Below are 23,013 nucleotides of genomic sequence, written 5' to 3' on the forward strand. Positions count from 1 at the left end.
TGTTTCTGCTTCTGCCTCCTGATCTGATACTTGCCGTCCCAATCCCACGTTCTAATTGTCTCTCTTCAGCATCCCCTTCTTGCCATCCGAGTCCAGCCCTCACCTAACCAAATCCTACTCTTTCACCCCTCACACCAGTTTTATTGCTCAGAAATCATACTCAGACCTCTCCAGATGTCCTAGACTAGAACCCATTCCTTCTCCCAACTCCCAGGTTCTTCAGTTGGCCAGTCCCCGGCTCCTCATCATTCCTTCCAGCTCTCCTCAGTAATGAGGAACTGAAAACGAAGTTCATAATGGAAAAAATGGGCAGCCTTCATGGACAGTTCTACCCGTCCTCAGAAAAGCAGGCAGAACGTTTTTCTGAAAAACTGCAAACACCAATTCCTGCTCTTGCACTTGTCTGCCCTCCAAAAATAATTCAAAGGCTGGAGAGCTGGTTACAACATGTCTGAAACATAAAGTGCGGACAAGATCTAAAATCGTATTAAACCATGCCTTATATGAAGAAAAGAGCGGAGGAAAAAAAAGAAAGAAAAGATATAGTGTCCTTCTACTACCCTGGGAAGAAACTAGAATTAACACTAAGTGGCAAATCGTGACAGCCACAAAAATTGGGTACTAAACCAGTAAATAAATGCAGGGCCACGATAAATGAAGGATATTGTATAGGTTCACTAAGAAACTCTCTCGTACAATGAGAGCAAATATTTGGTTATTTCCAACTGCACACCTCTTCATCTCCAAAGTCAATGAAAGCAGAGTCATCAGCTTCCCAGAAATTGAACTATTATTACTTTGCAGATTATTTTGCAGTACTTTTATGGAAAAAATTACGGTCAGGTAGCAACCTTGCAAAGATTCTCTCTGAAGACAGTAAATACTGGATTAAAAAAATAAATAAATGTATGTCGCATCTCCAGAAAAAGACCCCCAAAATCTCAAAGGAGGTTACAAGATTTCTGATTTATTTGCCTGGAAAATGAAATCATTTGATCCATCTGGCACAGAAGGACTTGGAGGAAAATGCAGCCCTTTCTTGTGGTATTTGGCAGTCTCATGAAAGGCATTAGAGTTTCTCCACAGATTAGAATGGCTTAGAAACTACTGTCCAGACCACTTCCCGAGAATAAGAGCGTATTTAAGTGGTCAAAAGGCTTCTGATTGCAGAAGGGGAAAAGAATTGTCTACTTTAGGCAGAATTATTAACTGGCCATAGAAAAGGCCATTCTATACCCTTATCTATATAAATTTTTTTTTTAGAATAAATAACAAATGAATCACACTACTCTTATTTAATCTTCATGAACGAAGGCAAGGAAAAGAGAGGAAAAAGGTAATCTATAATAGCATACAACTAAATTGTACCCGAGCTAAAGGATTAGAAGTGTGATAAATACTATAACAAACCTAAGTATATTGCTTCTTGCACTGGCAGGACAGGGAGAGAGGGTGGGCAGGTCAGAATTTTTACTTCTCTAAACACTTAGTTTTCAAAACTTTTGGAAGTTTAACAGCATGCAACTGTCACAATTATTAGAAGCGAAGAAGATACTTCTCTATTCTCAGGAAATCTAAACGAGCGAGTTCATCTTGTATGTAATACTTCACCAGAAAAAAGAAACACCTCCTTGCAAATAGCTAAAAGGAGCGGCAGACAGAAATACTCTGATAACTTTCGAATTTGTCACCCCCAAAGATAAGACATCTTAAGTCAAGACAGTTTTCCTAACACAGTATAGCTGCCTGGAAAAAAAAAAAAAAACAACACACCACCCTTGGCAGCTAAAACGTCAAGTGTGCAGAACTACAGCGCTGAGCCCATGCGTAGCTGAGCACACTCTGCTTCGTGCTGCCAGGGTTCAGACTGCTTCAGGCAGAGGACACGCTAAGCTACGATATAGATTGAGATACGTGTTCCATATGAGCACTTTCGTGCTCCACATAACCTGTAACAACATGCAGCTGGGGTTTGCTATGCACTTTACAGAGGCATGATTGCCTACTTCTAGATTGCTATTCTACTTCTGTTGAAAACAAATTTTAAAGTTCCCTTTAAGCCTACCTAAATATTTACATCTCATACTTCCCTAAGGAAAAATTTTCAAGTCCAATTAAAAAAAAAAAAGAAAAACTGGCTGAATACCATCAAGAACTGCAGTTGTGGTCTTCTCCCTCTTCACCTTCTAAAGGGAGCTTTGGGAGCTGGATAAGGATGCATAGTAATTGTTGCTCAAATCAGATATGATTAAGAAAACAGATGGATGCTTAAATATAACACTGATTTTGTGCCTAAAAGAAACAGACCAAAGAGAGTTGGAACTACATCTAGTTTATTTTTGCTGGCACTGTGGTTTATTTAAAACTATTATGATTCAAGAATAACTGAATCATTCACAAAGTATGCTTTCTATAACCATGTGTAAATATTTGTGCCAAAACTCAAATTTTAAAATTAATTTAAATCTCTGCCTTTCAACTGAAAACCTCCCTAGATTTAGCTGTTGTAACTCTCTGTATATTAAACATTTGGGCAGGAAAACGATTTTGCAATAAGTCAAGCAGATTAAGGCAGGGCTTGATAATAAAAATATTTCAACAGACATAAACTAGTTCTGAAAAAATTAAGCAGCCTTAAGAGATTATAAGAAAAACTATTTTTGAATTCCCAGAATGCTCCAACTGAACATAATTAAACTGTTTTGGAATTTAAATAAGCACGTTTGTTCAAGAAAAAATAACGTAATAACTAATGTACTTCTCTCCCATAAGAAAACACAGCCTTAACTGCATACATATTGCCAGAGCTATAAACTACTGTTCAGCATGTGCTGACCATGCTCCACCATAAAAAAAATAAAAAAATAAAATAAAAAAAAAAATCCTCCCTTTCAGGTGTGCAGGACCTCCGCTCCAAATGTTGCTTTAAATCAGTAATGGCTAGTGTTCCCATGCATTAGAGTCGAAGGCAAAGTTAAGACACTTGTCTTCACTTTCAGGGGTTTTGTTTTGGGGACAACCCTGTTCCAGGGGCTAACAAGGTTAGTCCTATTGGCTAACATCACTGGTATTGGCTAACATCATGGAGGTGAACAGTTGAACAGGCAAAGGCAAGCAAACTCTTCTATGATTTCCAGAACTACTGCTCTTTGATAATACTCTTAACTTTTTCAGCAAAATCAGAGCTTTTAAACTGACATAAAATACTACAAACTACCAATGTAAACTTCGTTGTGTACATTCAACCCATGATTATATGAACAAATCTGACTCGGTGCAAAGACATCCAACCGACTTTAGACAAAGTCAGCTACATTTATTAGGACAGGAGGGTTTAGTTTGGGTGGTTTTGGTGGGGTTTTTTCCCCATCAGTCTCTCAAAAGACATGAGGATACAGCAGAAGTCCTTGAAGAAGGTGCAGTAAGGAAGGAGTTGGACTAGATGTAATACGGAACAAATCAAGTTCAGTTGCAAGTAAACAGGGAGCCCGTGTACCGGGGAACTGGATTCCATCCCTACTACAGTTCCTAAACGTTAATAGAATTTACTTGTAACATGCAAGGGCACAGTTTTAAGAGGCAGAACCTTTCAGAAAACTTCTTGCTCTCCCTGTGCAAGAGATATTAAAAAGAGTTTCCCTTAGTCTCTCTTAAAACAATTTTCCATCTCCTCCAATGAATGGTTTGCTCTAGAGTCCTATGTCATGTTACATTGCTTAGTCTTTCTTAATTTACAGAACTTCATTCATACAAATTTGCGAGATTCTCCAGAAGATAGACTGTAGAACAAACAAAAAACCCCACCCAAACGTGTTTTCCAAACCAACCCAAAAAACGGTAGCATTTCTAAGTGTTTAAACAAATATATAAATTTTGTATAAATATATAAAATTTTGTATAAATACAAAACACATTCCCAGCAGCAATTGTTTCGACTGTGGTTTCCACCTTCAGTCTGAAAGGTGGCAACAACAAATCTGTGTAAAAATCTTATAATAACTGCCTACGTACACAAACTCATTTGCCTTGAACGCTCAGTGACACGATGAATTAAAGATAACGAGTGAGCAACTTCAAGAATGCAAATACTGACACACGGTGGACAGATGAAGTAAAACATGACGATACAGCTGTGTTAGCAAACACTTGTCCTATCCTACATGACACGTGCTTTCTTGTAAGAGTTTTGGGAGAATTCACGCCAGAAGTGATTGGAATTATTTAAGCACAACTGAAAACACACAACTGTTTTTAATGCCAGTCTATACTTTCAAATACGGATAACTGACTCAGTACAGACCTCAGCAAGATTTATTTAAAAGTGAGGTTTTACATTCAGTAGAAGTTACCTGAGTGAATTCAGAGTAATATTAGTGTAAATCAGATAATTAGATATGCATTCCTAGCTGGAATTAACACATCAGAGGTGAAGGAGCTGTATTCTAGTATGTCTCTGGTCTCAGTATTGACAATAACAGATCAGGCTGTGTCCTTACGCAGCCTGCAGTCCTACACCTACTAGGCTAAAACAGCACCTTACTGCCCCAGAAAAGGTAATGTCACACTTCCCTAGTCTTTGGCTGCATAATTCAACTCTCTGTGCATTCACTAAAAAATTCTTCCGTTTGCCTATCTGAATGACTAATCCAGCAGAGAAGATCCAGAGTTTTTAATTCATTTCCAGAGTAGTTCTGCCATTTTAGCAAATTAAATGAAGCTCGCAAATAAATCTAATGTGCTAGGTCTGGTACAGGCAGCCAGAATGAGAAGGAGGAGAGGCCACAGTGAAAACCTTTCCCTTTTTGGATGTAGCAAGTTGTTAAACTGGGAAAGCGCACACCAATAAACAAAATATAAAAGTCAGTCTGAATGTCTTTTTATCACAAAGGAAAGAAACTAGGTACTGGTTTTCAGATCTCAGGATGAATTCTGCTGGGATGCTCTATGGTGAAGTTACCTTTTTTTAATTTCCAGATGAAAATCTGGATGTCACTAAATACAACCAAGTATCCCACAATTTTTATTCCCAGTAGCTTGCTTTCCCACAGAGCAGTCTCACTGGAAGGTCAGACTTGTCCCTTCCCTGTTCCCCTAAATCTTCAGTGTTATGCAAGCAAGAATCTCAAAGCATTCTCCTCTAGTTTTCCAAATCATACCAATTTTCATTTTTAAAAGCGTAGGTATGTTTGATGACTCTATGGCAAACACATGAATTCTACTCAAGAAAATCTATAAAGTGATGAATGAAAAAGCAAGCACAAAAAAAACCCCTGGTGAGATAATAAGCTACAAAGAAATCCTTACATCTGAGAAACTGAGTTCAGTCATATTATTTATTATAATTCCCTCACTGTAATCCATCTGGATTTCAATTTATGGGGGGGAAAAAAAAAAAAAAGGTCAGCTTCTACCACTATAAATCTGATACCTTATACTATATCCCTATTAGCAGGCCAATACTCCATATCCTCCAAGGTAGTGAAAGACAAAAAAAAAAAGCTTACCTGGAACCCATTTAATCTCCATTTCTATATCCTTTTCTTCCTGTTTTTTCTCTTTTTCTTGGATACTTTGCAAAAGTTCTCTGTACTTGGCAATTTGCTGTTCATCATCTTTTTGGCTTTTCCTGGGTTTGTCATCTTCCATTTCATGAGCTACATCACCACCTAGAAAGAGAGAGCAAAGCTATCACAGAGTGCCTCAAAAAAGTCATCAATTGAACTTAATGTTTAGGAAACACACCTAAGGCACATACGTTGTTTCTAAAAAACAACCTAATATAATTTCAACTATTATTCCCCCAAAGACTAAACAGTTTTAGAATTCCCCTACTTAGATGAAATAAAAATAGTATATGAAAAGACTATTTGGACAAATGGAAATTTGTCCAGCAAAGGAAATCACTGATAGAACACAGCATCCTTTACTGCATTTTAAAATTACTAGTTTCAAAGTCTCTTACAGCAGACTAGTACCTAAATCTCAAAAAACAGTTGTGCAAAGCATTTTGGAAATGTGCTACATTTTAACAAATAAACCTTGGAAGATTCTGTAAGAGAGAGAATTATTCAGTGCCTTAATCTTCAGTGACTTGCTGAATTAACAAATGAAGCAAGATGGAAAGAGGTGGTTTTCTTCCATTTTTAGAAAAACACAATTACAATGTGACTTACAATAAGCTTTTAAACAAATGTTTCAGAGAGAACAGCTTTTTAAGACTTTAAAGACGCTGCAGCGCCCTGAACTGTAGAAAACGTGGTTTGGGACAAGCTCCTTTTTTCTTGTTCTCTGGTTTAGCAGTAAAGCTGTGCTCCCTACTGTACCAAGTTGCACGGAGAGCAGCCGCAACTTCACACCTCTGGTCTCGCGTGAAAGCTTAGGTGTGACACTGTTGTTCTCTTCCACATCCGACCATCACAAGAAGCTGGTGGTTGGCTGGGAGCAGAAATCTTTACTGTTCAGTTAACCGCAGCTGCTTTCCCACTTCCCTCACCAGCAGCTGGGATCTGCTAGAAGGAAAGCATCTGCTCCCACAGCAAGCAAAAGGCATTCAGTTTTGATGACTGAGAAGAAAAATAAGCCATTTTGTTGTTTCTTCTTCCTGGTATCACATGAAATGAGAAGTAAAGCTATACTGGATGGGAACTGAAGAAATCCTTATGCTTCCTTGAAACTGGATAAGGAAGGAGCTACTGATTTGTATTTATGACTTGTTTTTGCTAGTTTTCCTAGCAGAAATTTAAGTGGCCATGCATATTGTCATACTTTCCCATTTAAATAAAACATGCATTTCTTTTGTCAAATGTTCAGCATCGCCTTCAAAAAACCCCTAAGAGCCTTTTCATTCTGTAAGCAAATAAAGAACACTTGACAACAGCTGTAAGAAAGGAAAACGAGCTGAACATGTTCTCAAAGTTTGTTCAGAGTTCAAATAACCTTGTCACTAGCCTTCAACTATCACGCTCTATTGCACAACATGAGGAACCACTTTCTGATGGATGTTAAGGCAGTAATGCTTTCTGCCAATAGTTTGTTCAAAGCCTTTTTGAACTAAACACACAAACAAAACAAAAAGTTCTGGTGCATTAACAGCTGCGTGGCAAGAGAAATGCAATTAAGAGAAAAAAGCTTAACCTGTGAAGGAAAAGGAGGCAAAAGCTGATGAAATTTAGAGGATACGAGTATATTCTTATTGTTTTCAAAGGAGAGTAGTAACAGAAATGCTAAAAGAATTAAAAAGAAAAAAGTTAAAATCCTGAGGCAAGTCAGAAACATTCCAATACAACATTTTGTAGGGGTTTTGGTTTGTTTGCAAAAGCTGTAATTCATCAGAGATATAAACAAATACAGAGGCTCAATACATTAAATTGCTGACTGGCAGCTGTGTAGCTGAGATGACATTCTTGTAACTGGTGTTTTGAAAAGATCATATTCTTAGTTTAAGATTATCTTGCAATGGCTGAGTAGATACTTTTTCTTTAACTCAGCCTTATAAACTAAAGAGAGTAAAAAAATTACATCAGACACAACATTTGACAAGAGGTCTGTTGCAAATCTGAGATTCTTTTAAAGATGGAAAGATAAGATGCCCCTGCATGATGTAATGGCACACCACAAAATTCAGCTACTGATCTGGATGCTGATGGCCACACCATAAAAATGCACTAAATGTCTCCATTTTATCCAGGTTAGTAATTCAATTTCAGACAGACACAAAAAAGCAAAAAATGACAATGCATGTAGACCCACAGAATGAAAAATCAAAAGCTCTACACTCCAGCATTGAAGAAGCAAGTCCGAGGTAGAGGTTATTGCACTTACTACAGCATGACATGAACAACTGAATGCATCGACCTTGGTCTTGAGCCAGAAAACAGTGACAAACACTTTGGGTTTTAACCCCACTTTCCCACATTCTCAGCAAGAAGTTGTGCAAATCCCAGTAGCTCATCCAAATGATAATAGAAAAGAGGACAAGTGTAGAATTCGAAGCAATCCAAATAAGCTTATGCAGAGGGTATTGCAGTAGACACCTTTTTGTACAATATTTTTCAGGGAGAAGACAGATACTGGAAGCAGAGAATTCAGACAGAGAGATAACAATAAATAGCCAGAATGTAATGCTTGCCATTCATTTTTTTTTTTGCAGCCTTTAAGAACCTGGCTGCGTGTGAGAAGTGACTGGACATTCCTAAGACCCCGCTCCTGAGCCAGACAGATGTAAGCCAAGATTAAGATGCCTGCAATCAGAGCTGGCCTGTGTCTACAGTCATTTCTGAGCAGGGACAGACTGGCCTGCAAAAGCACACACAGATGTGTGCTTAAGTTATTGGACTCCAACAGCTTGTATGAACTTTTTAGAAGGAAAGCTGAGATGATCCTTGTTCCTGGCCTTCCAAGCACCTTTTGGCTTTTATTAAACAAACCAACTCAGCACAAAAGCTCCTGTCAACGTGCTTTGGAAACCTCTCCAGGACCCGCATCAGTTGTATCAAGCTCCTGATGCTTCACAGAAAGAAAATAACCAGGTTGTGGTTCTGTCCCATGAAATTCTGTCCCATGAAATTCCACCCAAATGTGGCTAAATCATAAACTGCTAACTCCTGCTGCTAGCTTATTTGCTTAGGACATATTTCAGCAATATACCAGAAGTATCCCAACAGAACTACTCTAAAAAGCCAGATCCTTGTTACTGTCAAAGGAGCAGTAACACCTGAGAGTGTCCAAAGCAACCATACAGGAAAAAGGGACAGAAGCTTAGCCAAATAATATCCTATTCAATGCATTGTATAAAGACCCATTGGATTCAGGGACAGTATTAAATAATTGCATATTCTACTTCTCCCACCTTCCGCTTCTTAGCCTTCCATAATAGTTCTAGCAAGTATAAACACATATAAATACTGTTCATTTTTAAGACAGCAAGAAGGACTGTACTGTCATGTGATAAAGCATTAAAGATGAATTTAAATCTACATATATAGTGAGTTATCGCACCAAATAGATTTCCAAATTGTAAAAAGATTTATTAAATTATCTGATTTTATTTAACACTAATCACTAAAAATAAGATTAGGAGAATTATAAAAAAAAAAGAAAACTCCACCCAGCAACTCCTTCCCAACAACTACGTTTTCTTTCTCTTTAGTTATGCACCTCTAGTATTAACGCAGCAGCGCAAAACAAAACATCTACTGTCTTTGAGGAGCCTTGTATTGGAAGCCCAATGCCACAAGAGGCTGTGCTCCCTGCTCAAAGTCCTGCTGTGGAGAGCAGGGCTCGACTCAGAGCTCCCTACAAGCCTGACTGTTCAAGAAGTGTCTGGACAACTCATAGAATCATAGAATCATAGAATGGCTAGAGTTGGAAAGGACCTTAAAGATCATCTAGTTCCAACCCCCCTGCCATGGGCAGGGACACCTCTCACTAGAGCAGGTTGCTTAAAGCCCCATCCAGCCTGGCCTTGAACACTTCCAGGGATGGGGCATCCACAACTTCCCTGGGCAACCTGTTCCAGTGCCTCACCACCCTCACTGTAAAGAATTTCTTCCTTATATCTAATCTAAATCTCTTCTCTTCCAATTTAAAACCATTGCCCCTTGTCCTGTCACCACTCTTCCTGACAAAGAGTCCCTCTTCAGCTCTTCTGTAGGCTCCCTTCAGGTATTGATAGGCTGTTATAAGGTCTCCCCGGAGCCTTCTCTTCTCCAGGCTGAACAACCCCAGCTCTCTGTCTGTCTTCATAGGAGAGGTGCTCCATCCCTCTGATCATCCTCGTGGCCCTCCGCTGGACCCGTTCCAACAGGTCCATGTCCTTTCTGTGTTGAGGACTCCAAAGCTGGACACAGTACTCCAGGAGGGGTCTCATGAGCGCAGAGTAGAGGGGCAGAATCACCTCGCGAGACCTGCTGGCCACACTTCTCCTGATGCAGCCCAGGACACAGTTGGCTCTCTGGGCTGCCAGTGCACACTGCCTGCTCATGTTGAGCTTCTCATCCATAAGCACTCCCAAGTCCTTCTCCTCGGGGCTGCTCTCCAGCCATTCTCCACCCAACTTGTATTTGTGCCTGGGGTTGCCACGTCCCAGGTGCAGGACCCTGCACTTGGCTTGGTTGAACTTCATGCAATTTGCACGAGCCCACCTCTCCAGCCTGTCTAGGTCCCTCTGGATGGCATCCCTTCCCTCCAGCATGTCAACTGTGCCACCGAGCTTGGTGTCATCAGCAAACTTGCTGAGGGTGCACTCTATCCCACTGTCCATGTCACCGACAAAGATGTTAAACAGTACTGGTCCCAGTACCGACCCCTGCGGAACACCACTCGTTACTGGCTGCCACCTGGACATTGAGCCATTGATTGTAACCCTTTGGATGCGGCCATCCAGCCAGTTCCCTATCCACCGAGTGGTCCATCCATCGAATCCATGAGTTTCCAATTTTGAGACCAGGATGTCGTGCGGGACAGTGTCAAATGCTTTGCATAAGTCCAGGTAAATGACGTCAGTCGCTCTGCCCTTGTCTACCAAGTCTGTGGCAGTATTGTAAAAGGCCACCAAATTTGTCAGGCACGATTTGCCCTTGGTGAAGCCATGTTGGCTGTTTCCAATCACTTCTTTATTCTCCATGTGCCTTAGCAAGGATTTCAGGAGGATCTGCTCCATGATCTTGCCAGGCACAGAGGTGAGACTGACCGGCCTGTAGTTTCCCGGGTCTTCTTTGTTTCCTTTTTTGAATATTGGAGTTATGTTCCCTTTTTTCCAGTCAGTGGGAACTTCACCAGATTGCCACGATTTCTCAAATATGACGGAGAGGGGCTTAGCAACTTCGTCCGCCAGTTCTCTCAGGACCCGTGGATGGATTTCATCAGGTCCCATGGACTTATGCACCTTCAGGTTCTTTAAGAGGTCTCGAACCTCGTCTTCTTGTACTGTGGGTGGTTCTTCATTCCCAGAGCCCCTGTTCTTGCCCTCCGTGACTTGGGCAGTGTGGTTAGGGCCCTTGCCAGTGAAGACTGAGGCAAAGAAGTCATTCAGTAGCTCAGCCTTATCCATATCCTGGGTGACCAGGTCTCCCGTTTCCTTCCGGAGGGGACCCACAGCTTCCCTCGTCTTATTTTTATCCCTGATATATCTATAGAAGTTCTTCTTGTTATTTTTCACATCCCTGGCTAGATTTAGTTCTGCCTGGGCTTTCGCTTGCCTGATCAGGTTTCTGGTGACTCGGACAGCTTCTCTGTATTCTTCCCAGTCTACCTTTCCCTGCTTCCACCCTCTATAGGCCTCCTTCTTGGTCCTGAGTTTGTCCAGCAGTTCCTTGTTCATCCACGCCGGCCTACTGGCTATTTTGCCCGATTTCTTCTTTTTTGGGATGCACCTCTCCTGATATGCATATCATAGATATGCAGTTTAACTTCTAGGTTGTTCCGTGTGGAGTCAGGACCTGGACTGATCCTTGTGGATCCCTTCCGGCTCAGGATATTTTATGATTATACCATCAGGAACAGCTAATCAAAAATACACTGATTAAAGTATTCCGTCATATAGTCTATTCTGGTATTCTGTGTGGCTGTGCAAAGCAGAACAGCAGAAAAGATGTTGCTCTTGCAAAGATAATGAGACAGAGTAAAAGCTTAGGCATAAAACCCATAATGCTTAATTTGAAGCATCATTTAAAATGCCATACACTAAGCCACCGGTGCTCGTGATCAAAATAGCAATTATAGGCCGGATTTGAGGCATACCACAAACGTTTCCTAACTGGAACAAACACATCCAAGTAACAAGAATATTCAGAAGCAACGCAAAGGAGATACTTTATGCTATGAACCACAATATACCAGGTCACTGAAATACTTAACATTACAAAACCGCTGTATAATAGTAACACTAACATTCATGACACATATTTTAGCTTGAAAAATTCCATAAAAATCAGATTAGAACAGGCCAACAAAAACCTGTTTATAAATAAAGCATTTTAATAAGTTAAAAAAATATGAATAAAAGTCCAGAACATTTTTTTCCTTCTTATCGCACTCCTACATTTCCATTCAAACAGCTGATATTGATTTTTTCCCATTTGCGCATTTCCCATTTTGTCCCATTCCACATAATTCTGCCGGATGGAATCCTGTTTTGTATCACATAACTGAACGGATAAAAGGTCAGCAACGCGCTAAGATATAGCAACACAACTCCTCTATTAATAACTTACTTTTCAGAACATCATTAGAATCTAGACATTTCCAGGTTTAAAATTTATTAGTGTGGTAAGATTACTTTCGGTCAATTTCTTTTCCTTCCCAGCCACAGAAGATTACTTTTTAAAATTTCTGAAGTGTTGCTCACTTATAGATGTTTGCTTTCATCCCTACCCTATTACAGATGCTATTCTTTAACACAGCGGTAGTCCTGTACGTAACAAGAAGATGGAAATGCTTTCCTTTTCATTTACTGCTCCCATTTAGATACTTTACTAAGCATTACTAGAGAAAATAAAGCTCACAGAGGTGCAGTTTGTAAGTGGGTTTTTATGTGAGATGAGAAACAAATGGACATTAACCCTGCCAAGAAATTGCCAAGCTGAGTTTGCTGCCAGAATATTTCCCAACTCTATAACCAGAAAAATCTGTAATGTTCTTTTACATGCTCCAAACTCATCTCTGATTGCAACAACCTGCTTTAATGCAGTATAAATCAATTTTAACATCTGTTTGAAAGACCTGACTAAGGCTTAATGACATTGTCCTGTAATTCAGGCTATATATATTACTAATTAAGAGCAGACTGAATTTTAGAGCGAAAACAAACAAGGTAATTCAGGAATGTACATGTTGGTGCACTCCACACAAGATTGATGTACCTTACAAAGTTAGATGACATTCTCTTTATATTCTTAAGCAGTACATGAATCAAAAAGCACTTGAAATATGTTACTACTACACTTTAAAGTTCCCTTAAATATGTTCTGCTGCTTACCTTTCCCCTCACTGTGTAGGACCTATAGCTTAGGAGTACCAGAAGGCCCACAGCACAGTTTTTCTCCACTGCCACCCACACTCCCCTGGTCACCCAAGAAGAGCTACTGCAGGAGTGAAGCAATCTGTATCTCCCTCGGGACCTTCTAAGGGCTGAGCTTATTCGATGTCCTGCCTAGGCCAGCCCAACAAGCACAGTCTCAGGGCAGCTTCTTCAGTACCTCCTTGCCCTGCAGAGACTTTAGTATGTGTTTAGAGGGCCATGAAGGGGACAAAACACTGTATTAACCTATGAATAGATTTCTGCAGTGATTATTGTACCTAACTCATTTAGTCATTAACCACTTCACATTTCAAACTCGGACTTTTCCTCAGAAAAAGAAGCACCTTCATTTCACACAGTTTCAGCTCTATTGAAAACAATTTTATCTCAGAGATAGGTACTGCCAAACTTGACAAAGCTATGTTAAGGTACCCTGAAATAAAAGAGAGAGGTAGGAGGACAAAAAAAAGAAAAAGGAAGAAAATAATTTTACACTCAAAGGTGCAAGCTCCTACTCAGAAAGCAGCTATTCAGGGGCTCCATCATTAGGGTAACTCCTAATAACCTACCACGTGGTAATTTTTGATCAGTGTTACTCAGACTTCTCAGAAAGGCAGATCTTCATTCGGCACTGAATGAACAGAAGAGTTACCACATTTTCTACATAATCATTCAAATGTACAATGAAAAGCAATTCTTTAACAGAATTACCGTATAAGCAATAAAGAGAATAAGCCACAATTCAGGTCACCTGTGATCTTACTACTTGAAATCACCCAAATTCTAATCATTACACTTGGCTTAATCAAGCAAAAAAGGAATTAAATTAAAAAGGAATGCCAAGTTCCAGTAAATTTTAAAGAACTCCACAGCTTTCATGTCAACATGCCTAACTTAGGAATCTTTCAAAAAAAAGTTTCTAGCATCTGCCGATCTGTCAATGTTCTGTCATCAATTGATTTATTTCCTAGTTGAAAAGAGCAAACAAAAGATACCAATGTGCTCATCCCCCATTTCCCTCCACTTTAGGTCACACGCACAAATAGTAAGTATATGCAGCTTTTGGAGATGTTTAGCTCTGAAGGAAAGGTAGGTTATTTTCATAGTAGAACTGATCACTGCTTTTATACAACGAGCATACTATTATCCCTGTAAAAGATGACACTCCAAGCATTTTCTAAAGATACGGAATTTACATATTTAAATAACTTGTGTTCAAAATACTGTACCTAATGACTTTGTGGACAACATTTATTAAGGTAAGTACCTTGCTGCTCTTCTTCCTCTTCTTCACTAGATGAAGCCAAATAAGCTTGAAAATCCATGTCAAGGAGTTCCTCTTTATTAAAAGTTCGGCTAAGTGACATTACTCGTTCATGATCTGTCTCATCCCATGTGATATCTACCTTAAAAATAAGAATGCCACTTGTAGAAGCTGAAACACTAAAATTAAACATTGTAAGTCTGTCTTTTTAGACAACCTTATTTGATACCTTCCACTTAAGAAGCAATGTAAACCTGTTACTAATGTTCTCCGCCACAATTAGCTACAACAACCATTTCCTAAAATAAATGTAATTGCAACTTTCTGGAATTTGTTCTACAATGAGTTTCAAGTTTTAACTATATGAAAGAATGAAGAAGTCTCCTCATGCACTGAAAGGTTCTGTAATAGCAGGTCACACAACATGGAACCTCTGTGAGCCAAATTTCCTTTGTGGCAGCAGACACTGATGTTGAAGCCACCACCAGCTCCTCTCCTTTCCACTTCCAGCAGGAGCTCATTCCTGGAATCACGCATGAATTGCAATGGGGACAATGAAAGTGTTTGCGCAACTGTACCCTCAACCGGAAGATGAAACAGATTTGACTGAAAATTGATCCAGCAGAAACTACTTATTTCTCAACTGATCACTTCTCCAACCCGGTTCACTTCATGGCCAGATGAAAGTTTGGGCTGCCACATAAGACAGAGTAGGAATGAATAGCTACAAAGAGGGGAAGCAACTGTTTAAGCCTGGCACTACCACAAGAAAGGCTCTTGTTGACCTACACATAAATACCCATTTTAGGCAAATTAGAAGATCTTACTGTGAATAATAAAGTAATTCCATGTGCAACTTGTAATAGAGATATGAGGTCAAAACGTAGTGTAACAAAGAAGTCTCCTTTAAAATCCAGAACTCAAGCTTATTTATGGGGTTGCAACTTGTGGCTCCAGCTTACATCTTTTAATATGTTTGATGCCTTCATTTTGGAATGGTGAAGATAATCAGGAATCTTTCCCCCACTGCTTATATAATTTATAAGCTGACAATAAAACTAAACAAATTAGAAGAACATTACAATAACATTGTAGAGATACCTTTGATGTTCCCATAGCAGCAGATGTGAAGTACTTTGGCTTATATGCAGCTATGTTCACTTCCGAGGCTACATCTTTTGGCTTATCATCAAATGTAACGTTATCTGGAATAAATCTTAAAGGCAAATAAAACATGTTATTATTCAAATACACTGGGAAATTTCATAGTATAAACAGCCTAAGCCTTTCATGAGTATGGTACATCAGCACAAAAGAATTTGCTAAAATAAAAAGTTGGTAAGCCTGAAAATGAAAGAAAAGAAACAGACAAGTTCTGCCTGCATGAAAGACTAACTGTCAGGCTTCTGCACATCTATTCCACAAGGTTTTGATCTATAACACCATCATGTTGGGCAACTAAACTAAACAACTTTCCACCTAGTATCAGCAGGGTTAGGGATGGTTTTTGGGGTGGTTTTGTTTGTTTTAAAAATTATCTTTACAGGAAGCTTAATATTAAAAATTCAAAAGAATAAAGTGAATAAAATAGAATTTGGAAACAGACAAAAAAATTCAAAACATTTTAGGAAAGCCTGATACATATTTAACATTACAATTAGTAGGAAAAAATGTTAAAAAGAGCAAATTCATGTGTAACAACAGAAGAAGTTAGATAAAAAACCCAAAACTTTTGAACACTACATGAGAAATTACTTGGTGGTTGTTTTTTTTTTTTTTTAAATCATTTCAAATGTAATCTGATGAACACTATTCAACATTAAAATTTAACAAAGTAGAAGATTAGGAAAAGCATTGGAGAATTTTAAACAGCTGTTTCTGTTGTAAAACATTATCTTTCTATGTTTAAAAGCATGAAAAGTTACATGTTCATTTGGCAGAGATCATCTTCTCCAGAAGGGTTCAAGGCAAGTTAATTAAGCTCCTCTAGAAAATGATTCAAAGCAAAAAACTTATCTTTCACTGACTTCCAAGAGTGTCCATAACATGGGCCCCAGCATACAAAGCCAGCTTTTGTCAAAACTTATTATGATTTAGTAACTTCTGCTCAGACTATAAGGCTTTTTTGTAACAAAAGGAAATACTAACAATAAACTATAATTTAAAATTCTGTCTTTCACAAACGTGACTTTTGAAACATTAGAGGTTCCAGCTCATTCATATGGGCTGCAATAGTAATCTATTGCAGCTTCTTGACAACAGCAGCAATATTCCTGCTCTGTGGTAAGCGATCCTGAAAAAGAGTCACTTCTGGACCCCTGGGGAAGATGGGAAGAGCAGCAGTATTTTGTTTCGTTTTCTAAATCCTACAACTTCACTTAACTCTACCATAAGGTTGAAGATGCAACCAGAATGTTTTACCTGACTTTTCTGAGAATAATCTCTCTATGCAGAGATCCTCTCAAACTTTTCATAGTCCAGTAAAAATGCTCAAAAAGAAGAAAAAAAAGAACAAAAAGGAAACCTAGCAACTCACTGGATATCTAATTGATTTACATATCTCATTTTGGTTAGAGAATAAAGACAATATTACTCCAAATTATTTTAAATTGGCTTTAATTCTCCCTCCCCGACCCAAGATGCAATAAAGTCACCACTGGAGTTACCTCAGGTCTATAAAAGAACAGCTACTTTCAAATTCCAATCCGTCGCATTCCTCATAAATTTTATTGGCTGTTTCAGGAGAATCACATTCTACAACTGCATAGAAGTACTTCAGTCGCTTAAATTGATACTCCCTCAGTTTTTCCCTGTAAAGCCTGCGAAAGTAGAAAACACCACAATCAAGTGAGCTGGCTTTAACAACTTTTCATTTGCAAAATATTTTAATTCAACTCATTATGCAGCATTCAAACACTCTCCTAATCCTAAAATAAGATCAGCTGTTAAACAGCATGAAGTTCCACCAGCATCTATTCAGTTTTACCCAAGTCAAAAGATTAATTCACAGTTTTGTTAAGGGTACACTTTCTGTACCTGACTCTGCTTCCCACAGGCATCATAAAGTTAGAGCAGTGCACAGAACAGCATATTTATATGCCTCTGTTCAGGCCACAGAAAGTAGCATTTAATACTTCCTATTGAGTTGTTTGCAATTACCCTGGCTCCTAACAAGGCTGATGGGAAGGATGTTCATACCCAAGTAAGAGCATTTGTTAAGAACGTAAAAGAAACTGGGCAGCTGTAAGGGCAGGACTGCAGATGTGAGAAAAAGGCAATGGAGGAGTGATGAGTAAGAAAGCGGTGTGGGTGAGGAAAGAAATCGGGATACCAACTTGGGCAGCACAGGTGGCAGTGGTGTCATAGAAGATGACAGCAAGAGGAAAAGAAAAGTATAAGAATTGAGAAACGGATGAATTGGTGGAAGGATGCAGGAGTGCGATCACAGAGCTGAGGTTGTCCCCTGTAAATTTAAAGGGTACGTACACAGGTATCACTGAGGTCTCTGGGACATCTGGATTTCGTGTGTTGTATTCCAGATGCTCTAGAGCCCCTCGAGCAGTAAATCTAACACCTCAGGATGCACCGTGATGCACACAGTGAAGCTGACTTCAGAATGCACTGGAAGTTCATCATACACTTCCCTGATGCACTAGAGACTTTCTTCAGAGGAATCTACACTTATTTTAGAAGCATACAGGTTTCCTAAATATAAGTCAGTCCAGAGGGATGTATTATACAAAAGTGGCCACAGTCAGCCTGCCAAACATCTGGAAATTCTGGAAAAATATAAGAGCAAAACCTCTCAAGTTCCATACAGACAACACCTTCAAGCACAACAAAAAAAGAAAAAGAAAAAAGAAAAAAAGACATGCCTGAAGAAGCCTGGACAATGGTAGGCCTGGTGAGCTCAGCCTGGTAAGCCAGGGCTGCTCTTGGTGGCATTCAAGAAATCCCAATCTGGGAATTCTTGGCCTAAGTTAAGGTCCCTGTTGGTTACGCAGATAAAAATTTTGACAGTAAGCAACCAAGGGAGTTTACTGCATGGATGGCACTTTGTAGAGGAGAAATGGTATATTAAGCTCTCCAGGCATTTGTTCCATTTATTATTCCAATGAGCTACATAATAAAAATTTGGAACTCCATTATCAGCACACAAATTTTCTCAAATTTCATTATAATGCATTTATTCAATGCATTGACAATGAACCTGGGTCAGTTGTGAAACATCCCTTGAAAAAGCTACAAAATTAAGGCGTCCACAGGAGCCTTACACACACAGAATTCTGGAAACAGAAGTTGATCAGGACTTCCACTGAGAATTAGACGTATTATATCTCTCATTTGAAGATAAATTTAATACCCATCGTTCTCTGTGGTATTCTCTGGAAGATCGAATAGTTCCACAGGTCCTTTTTGTTCTTCCTCTTTCAACCTCTCTTTTCCAAACTCTGAAGGATAAATCTACAAATACAACAACACAAAAGTAAATTTTTCACTGTACCAACTAAAAAAAAAATATCTCACCAAGCCTTTATCTTTTTTTCTTTAAAATCAGTAAAGAGATCAATTCCATAAACTTCAATACCCTCTTAATTTTAATTTACAGAAAAGAGAGTAGAATAAACAAACTGCCTGTTAGGAATGAGAATATTTTGAGACAGATGAAGAACAACAGTAACCCTGACTTTGTTCATTTCACTGTGGCCCTTTTCAGAAAGGGGTATTTGACTAACATTTCTCAGAAAGTTGAAGGCAGACACTAAATATGGAAAAATATAACTTAAGTGATCAGAATTTAACTGGTTTATTAATAAACTCAAAAGTGGTGAAACACAAGAAGTGTTGTGCAATGATAAAAGGGGTTGGAAAGCATTTAGAAATAACCAGGTTTAAGGTTGGGTTATCTACCATAAAGACCACTGAAGATTAAACTAGCCAAGGAAATGTAGTGTCTCCCTACTAGCACTTGGAGTCAACCTCATAAAAATGAGAAGTTAACATCGTCAGGATCTAAATCCGCTACATACGTGCCCTTTGCTGAAAAGCAGCAGGTGTTTATTTCTTCCACAGCATCTTCCACACATTTATCATGTTAATATCTCTTTTGATTTTTCTATAGAAATTAGTTACTTTGTTCTTATTTGCAGTCTTTTTGGTTTGGGAGGGTTTTTTGGGTTTTTTTTTGTTGGGTTTTTGGTTGTTGGTTTTTTTTTTTGGTTTGTTTGTTTTTTTTTCCCCTGTAAAAGCCAGTACTCCTTTTAAGAATCAGGTCTTACCTTAACAGAAAATACTGTTCCTCCTTTGGGTGTGAAAGAATTAAATAGAGCCAGCAGATCCTTAGCCTTCAACCTATCCCAATCCATATTACAAACTGCCAATCTACTTGTAATCTGAACAGAGAGGGGGAAAAAAAAGGACATAAAGTTCATAGGTTTAATTCCTGAGTGCTCTGGGGAATACACAATTCTCTTGCAACTATCCTTGGTAAAAATCAAAGTCATCAACAAACTCTGTTGAAAAAATAAAAGAAGCATTTTCCTCAAAACTTTTCATCTTCTCTGGTGATTGCTGCTTCTGACCTTAAGGGATACAAAGGACATAGTGAACGACCACAAAACGAACTGCACCAATCACAGATCTAGGACTGGAGTTACACCATCATCACTTATCATTTTGTTATCATCACATGGTTAACCACAATAGCAACTGGTATCACAGCACTGTAACAGCACTAGAGTACTGTTATTTTTTTATACACTTAATTGTGCTCAGTTTTAAAGTCCTAGTTCACTACCTAATGATTTCTTAATTCCTTAAAGCACAAGTTAAAAATTAAGTTAAAAAAGTGAAAAAAACAGTAGTGAACAAAAGCAACACTATTTATATTCTGTTTGTTCTTTCACTTACAGGTAGTTTATCCATCTCTCTATAGCTAAGCCTCTACTTAGACAGAAAGGGAGATACCAGTCAAAGCTGCAAGCCTCTCACTCTCAGCCAATTTCATCATCACGTGCATTCTATAATCAAAAGGCTGAAAAAGCTTTATGGAAAAAACTTTCAAAAAAACAACTCATAGGTCAAGGTCTATAACGAATTCATAGCAGTGTATATTTCTGAGTTTGTCATCTAGCAACTTCTCACATGCAGAAGTATTGTTACCTCGTCTCCACGAGGGGCATCTTTATCTAGCTCGCGCCACGAATGCTCTATCTCTGGCTCCTTTGGAAATAGATCATTGAAATCCTCATCATCGTCTGAGCTCGTTTCAATGTTCCCTATGCCTCTAGCTAGATCAGGCCCACTATCGCTTTCCCCATCATCTTCTGAATCACTGTTGTCTTCGCCTGTTTCGCCATCTTCTTCTAACTTCTCATCCTCGCCTGTTTCCCCGTCATCTTCTGCGTCCTCTTCTTCCGAATCTGCATACTCAGAATCATCACTTGCAGAAATTTCTTCTTCTAATTGGCTTTTACTGATGTCACGTTGATCACAGGTGTCTGCGCGTACCGTCACTGAAAGACAAACATCAAGTATTTATTTTTATGCTGCAATTACATATGATCCTTTAAAAATATGAAAAAACCCTCAGATTTACAGAGCCTCTGAAATGAATAATGATGCAAGAACAAATTACATGAGGGAAGTGCAAACAATATAAATCATCAGTACTGGCTTGTCTAATCTATTGCTCTTTAGGCCCACAATTGTATTACCAATCTCAAACTCTGAGAACACATTACTCTGTTACTATATTTATATGTACAGAATCAACATGTAGAAATTCTATTCCAGTAACGTAGGCTATAGGCATGCACAAGCAATACAAAGAAAATTTTTCTTGAAGTCACCTGTTCTCTCTAATGCCCTCACATTAGTGGCTTGATGCTGCCACCCTTACACTTTCAGTCAACAAATGTTGAAGCCTTCATGGTATCAGACCTTATATTTGATATTCAGTTTGATAAATAATGTGTGTGCTACTATACATTCTGCTTTTCTAGCCACCATAACAACAATTTCAGCTCCAACAATTAACAGCACACGGATGTTCACAATCTTACTGAAGAATCAGCACTGATTCTGCAAAGAGCTGACCAACTCCAATTCTTCAGCAACACTGAATCCAAGTCAGTCAGCTACTCTATGACTGATCTTGCGAAAGATTTTCCATGAATTAAACAAAAACAACATCATCCAAGTAAACATACCAAATTCTAGTTGTTACTTCAACAACTAACCTGATTCTTTTATTTTTCCTCCTAGAGAACCATCCCTCCTGGGAGCTTTTACTGATTTAGTACCACTTAGCTGTGAAGACTTTTGCTTGTTTTGAATTGAAATTGACCTTCCTCCTGATGCATCTCCTTGCTTGTTGTCCTCTTCACGTAAAAGGCCCTTGTTTCTCCGAGAGCGATCAACTTCTGTTGCACTTTTCTTAGAGTCCTCTTTCAAGTTGAATTTAGATGTAGCTTTTTGTCCTTCATTTTTAAGGTCATCTAGCTTTGTCACTGCTTCACATGTTTGGGCCACTCCTTGTTTCTTTATTTTGCTCTCCTCCCTAGGGAGACCATCAGAAAATAGTTTTGCAGAATCTGATTGTCCTTTAAGTTTTTCTTTTTTTTTCTTTTTTTTCTTTTCAGTAAGTTCTCTACTATCACTTTCTGAAATGTCAGAGTCGGATTCTGACAGGGCGTAAAATTTCCTGAGGTTCTCTGTAGAAGTATAGTTAACAGGGCGACCTCTTTTATCCACTGTATATTTCAGCTTAAACTTTTTGTCATGAAACATAGCTCGGAATCGTTTGTCAATCTTGACTTTACGCTCTTTTTCGGGCATCTCCCAAAATCTGGGATCCCTCGTAATGCGGCTAAACCGCCCATCGCTCAGTATCTCCTCTTGAGATGACATTTTTGACGCTGTTGAAGACTTGGACATCTATAATATGGAAAAAGAACCAAAAAAAAAAAAAACCACTTCTGATTAAAAAAGTGATTAATGTAGGCTTAGATACATAATTGAAAAAAATTTTAAAATTGCCCAAAGTTAGGTTTCTGACTTATACCTAAAAAGTTCTTTCCAAATGCACATATAGCAATTTAGATGAGCCACAAATAATCCTGTAACTATCACAGTGCTGACCACATGTCTCAGCTTCCTCTGATAATGGCTACACAGCTATAAAGACCACACCAGCTGCACATACCACCTTAAATGACCCCCGTCAACCCCGAAGAGGGCTTTAAAGAGTTTCATTGTCAGCCAGGCCTCAGGACGAGGGTATTTCACGTTTTAAAACACTGCTTAGGGAGTCAGCCAGCAAGGCCACGAGCGTTCCGGCCAGCCCAGGAGAGCGCCACCGGCAACTCCGCCACCGGCAACTCCGCCACCGGCAACTCCGCCACCGGCAACTCCGCCACCGGCAACTCCGCCACCGGCAACTCCGCCACCGGCAACTCCGCCACCGGCAGAGGCTGAGCAAGGCCGCACCAGAGCATTACTCACTCCCTCCTCAACCCCACAGGCCGACGAGACCCTAGCAAAGAACCCCGCTCGCAATACCCTGCCACCCTAAACCCACCGACCGTCAATGGCGACCACCTCCTCCTCGCCAACCGGCTACTCTTACTCACGCGGAGGCCCCGCAACCCACTTCCGGCGGCGCGACGGAAGCCGCGGCAGGACAAACCTCTCTCGGCCAATCAGACGGCGCGGCCGGGGGAAGTAGGGG

General features: G+C 39.3%; 1 protein-coding gene across 2 annotated transcripts in view; it reads right to left on the reverse strand.

The window, feature by feature from the left end:
• The window catches only part of ESF1 (ESF1 nucleolar pre-rRNA processing protein homolog), a 34,343-nt gene extending 11,409 nt beyond the window's left edge, over nt 1-22,934 (reverse strand). The window contains exons 1-9 of one of the 2 annotated variants that reach the window (XM_074151168.1): nt 22,916-22,934; nt 21,524-22,220; nt 20,445-20,797; nt 19,562-19,675; nt 18,646-18,746; nt 16,949-17,101; nt 15,384-15,498; nt 14,286-14,424; nt 5,505-5,666 (exon numbers count right to left, since the gene is read on the reverse strand). In XM_074151168.1, coding sequence (XP_074007269.1) covers nt 5,505-5,666; nt 14,286-14,424; nt 15,384-15,498; nt 16,949-17,101; nt 18,646-18,746; nt 19,562-19,675; nt 20,445-20,797; nt 21,524-22,220 — 1,834 coding nt within the window. In that variant the 5' untranslated portion in view covers nt 22,916-22,934. Of the gene's footprint in view, nt 1-5,504; nt 5,667-14,285; nt 14,425-15,383; nt 15,499-16,948; nt 17,102-18,645; nt 18,747-19,561; nt 19,676-20,444; nt 20,798-21,523; nt 22,221-22,867 lie in introns of both variants that reach the window. The other variant, XM_074151167.1, reaches the window with a different exon arrangement.
• Between the last annotated feature and the right edge of the window lie 79 nt (nt 22,935-23,013).

The sequence above is a fragment of the Numenius arquata genome, chromosome 7 (assembly GCF_964106895.1).
Source record: "Numenius arquata chromosome 7, bNumArq3.hap1.1, whole genome shotgun sequence".
Taxonomy (NCBI): domain Eukaryota; kingdom Metazoa; phylum Chordata; class Aves; order Charadriiformes; family Scolopacidae; genus Numenius; species Numenius arquata.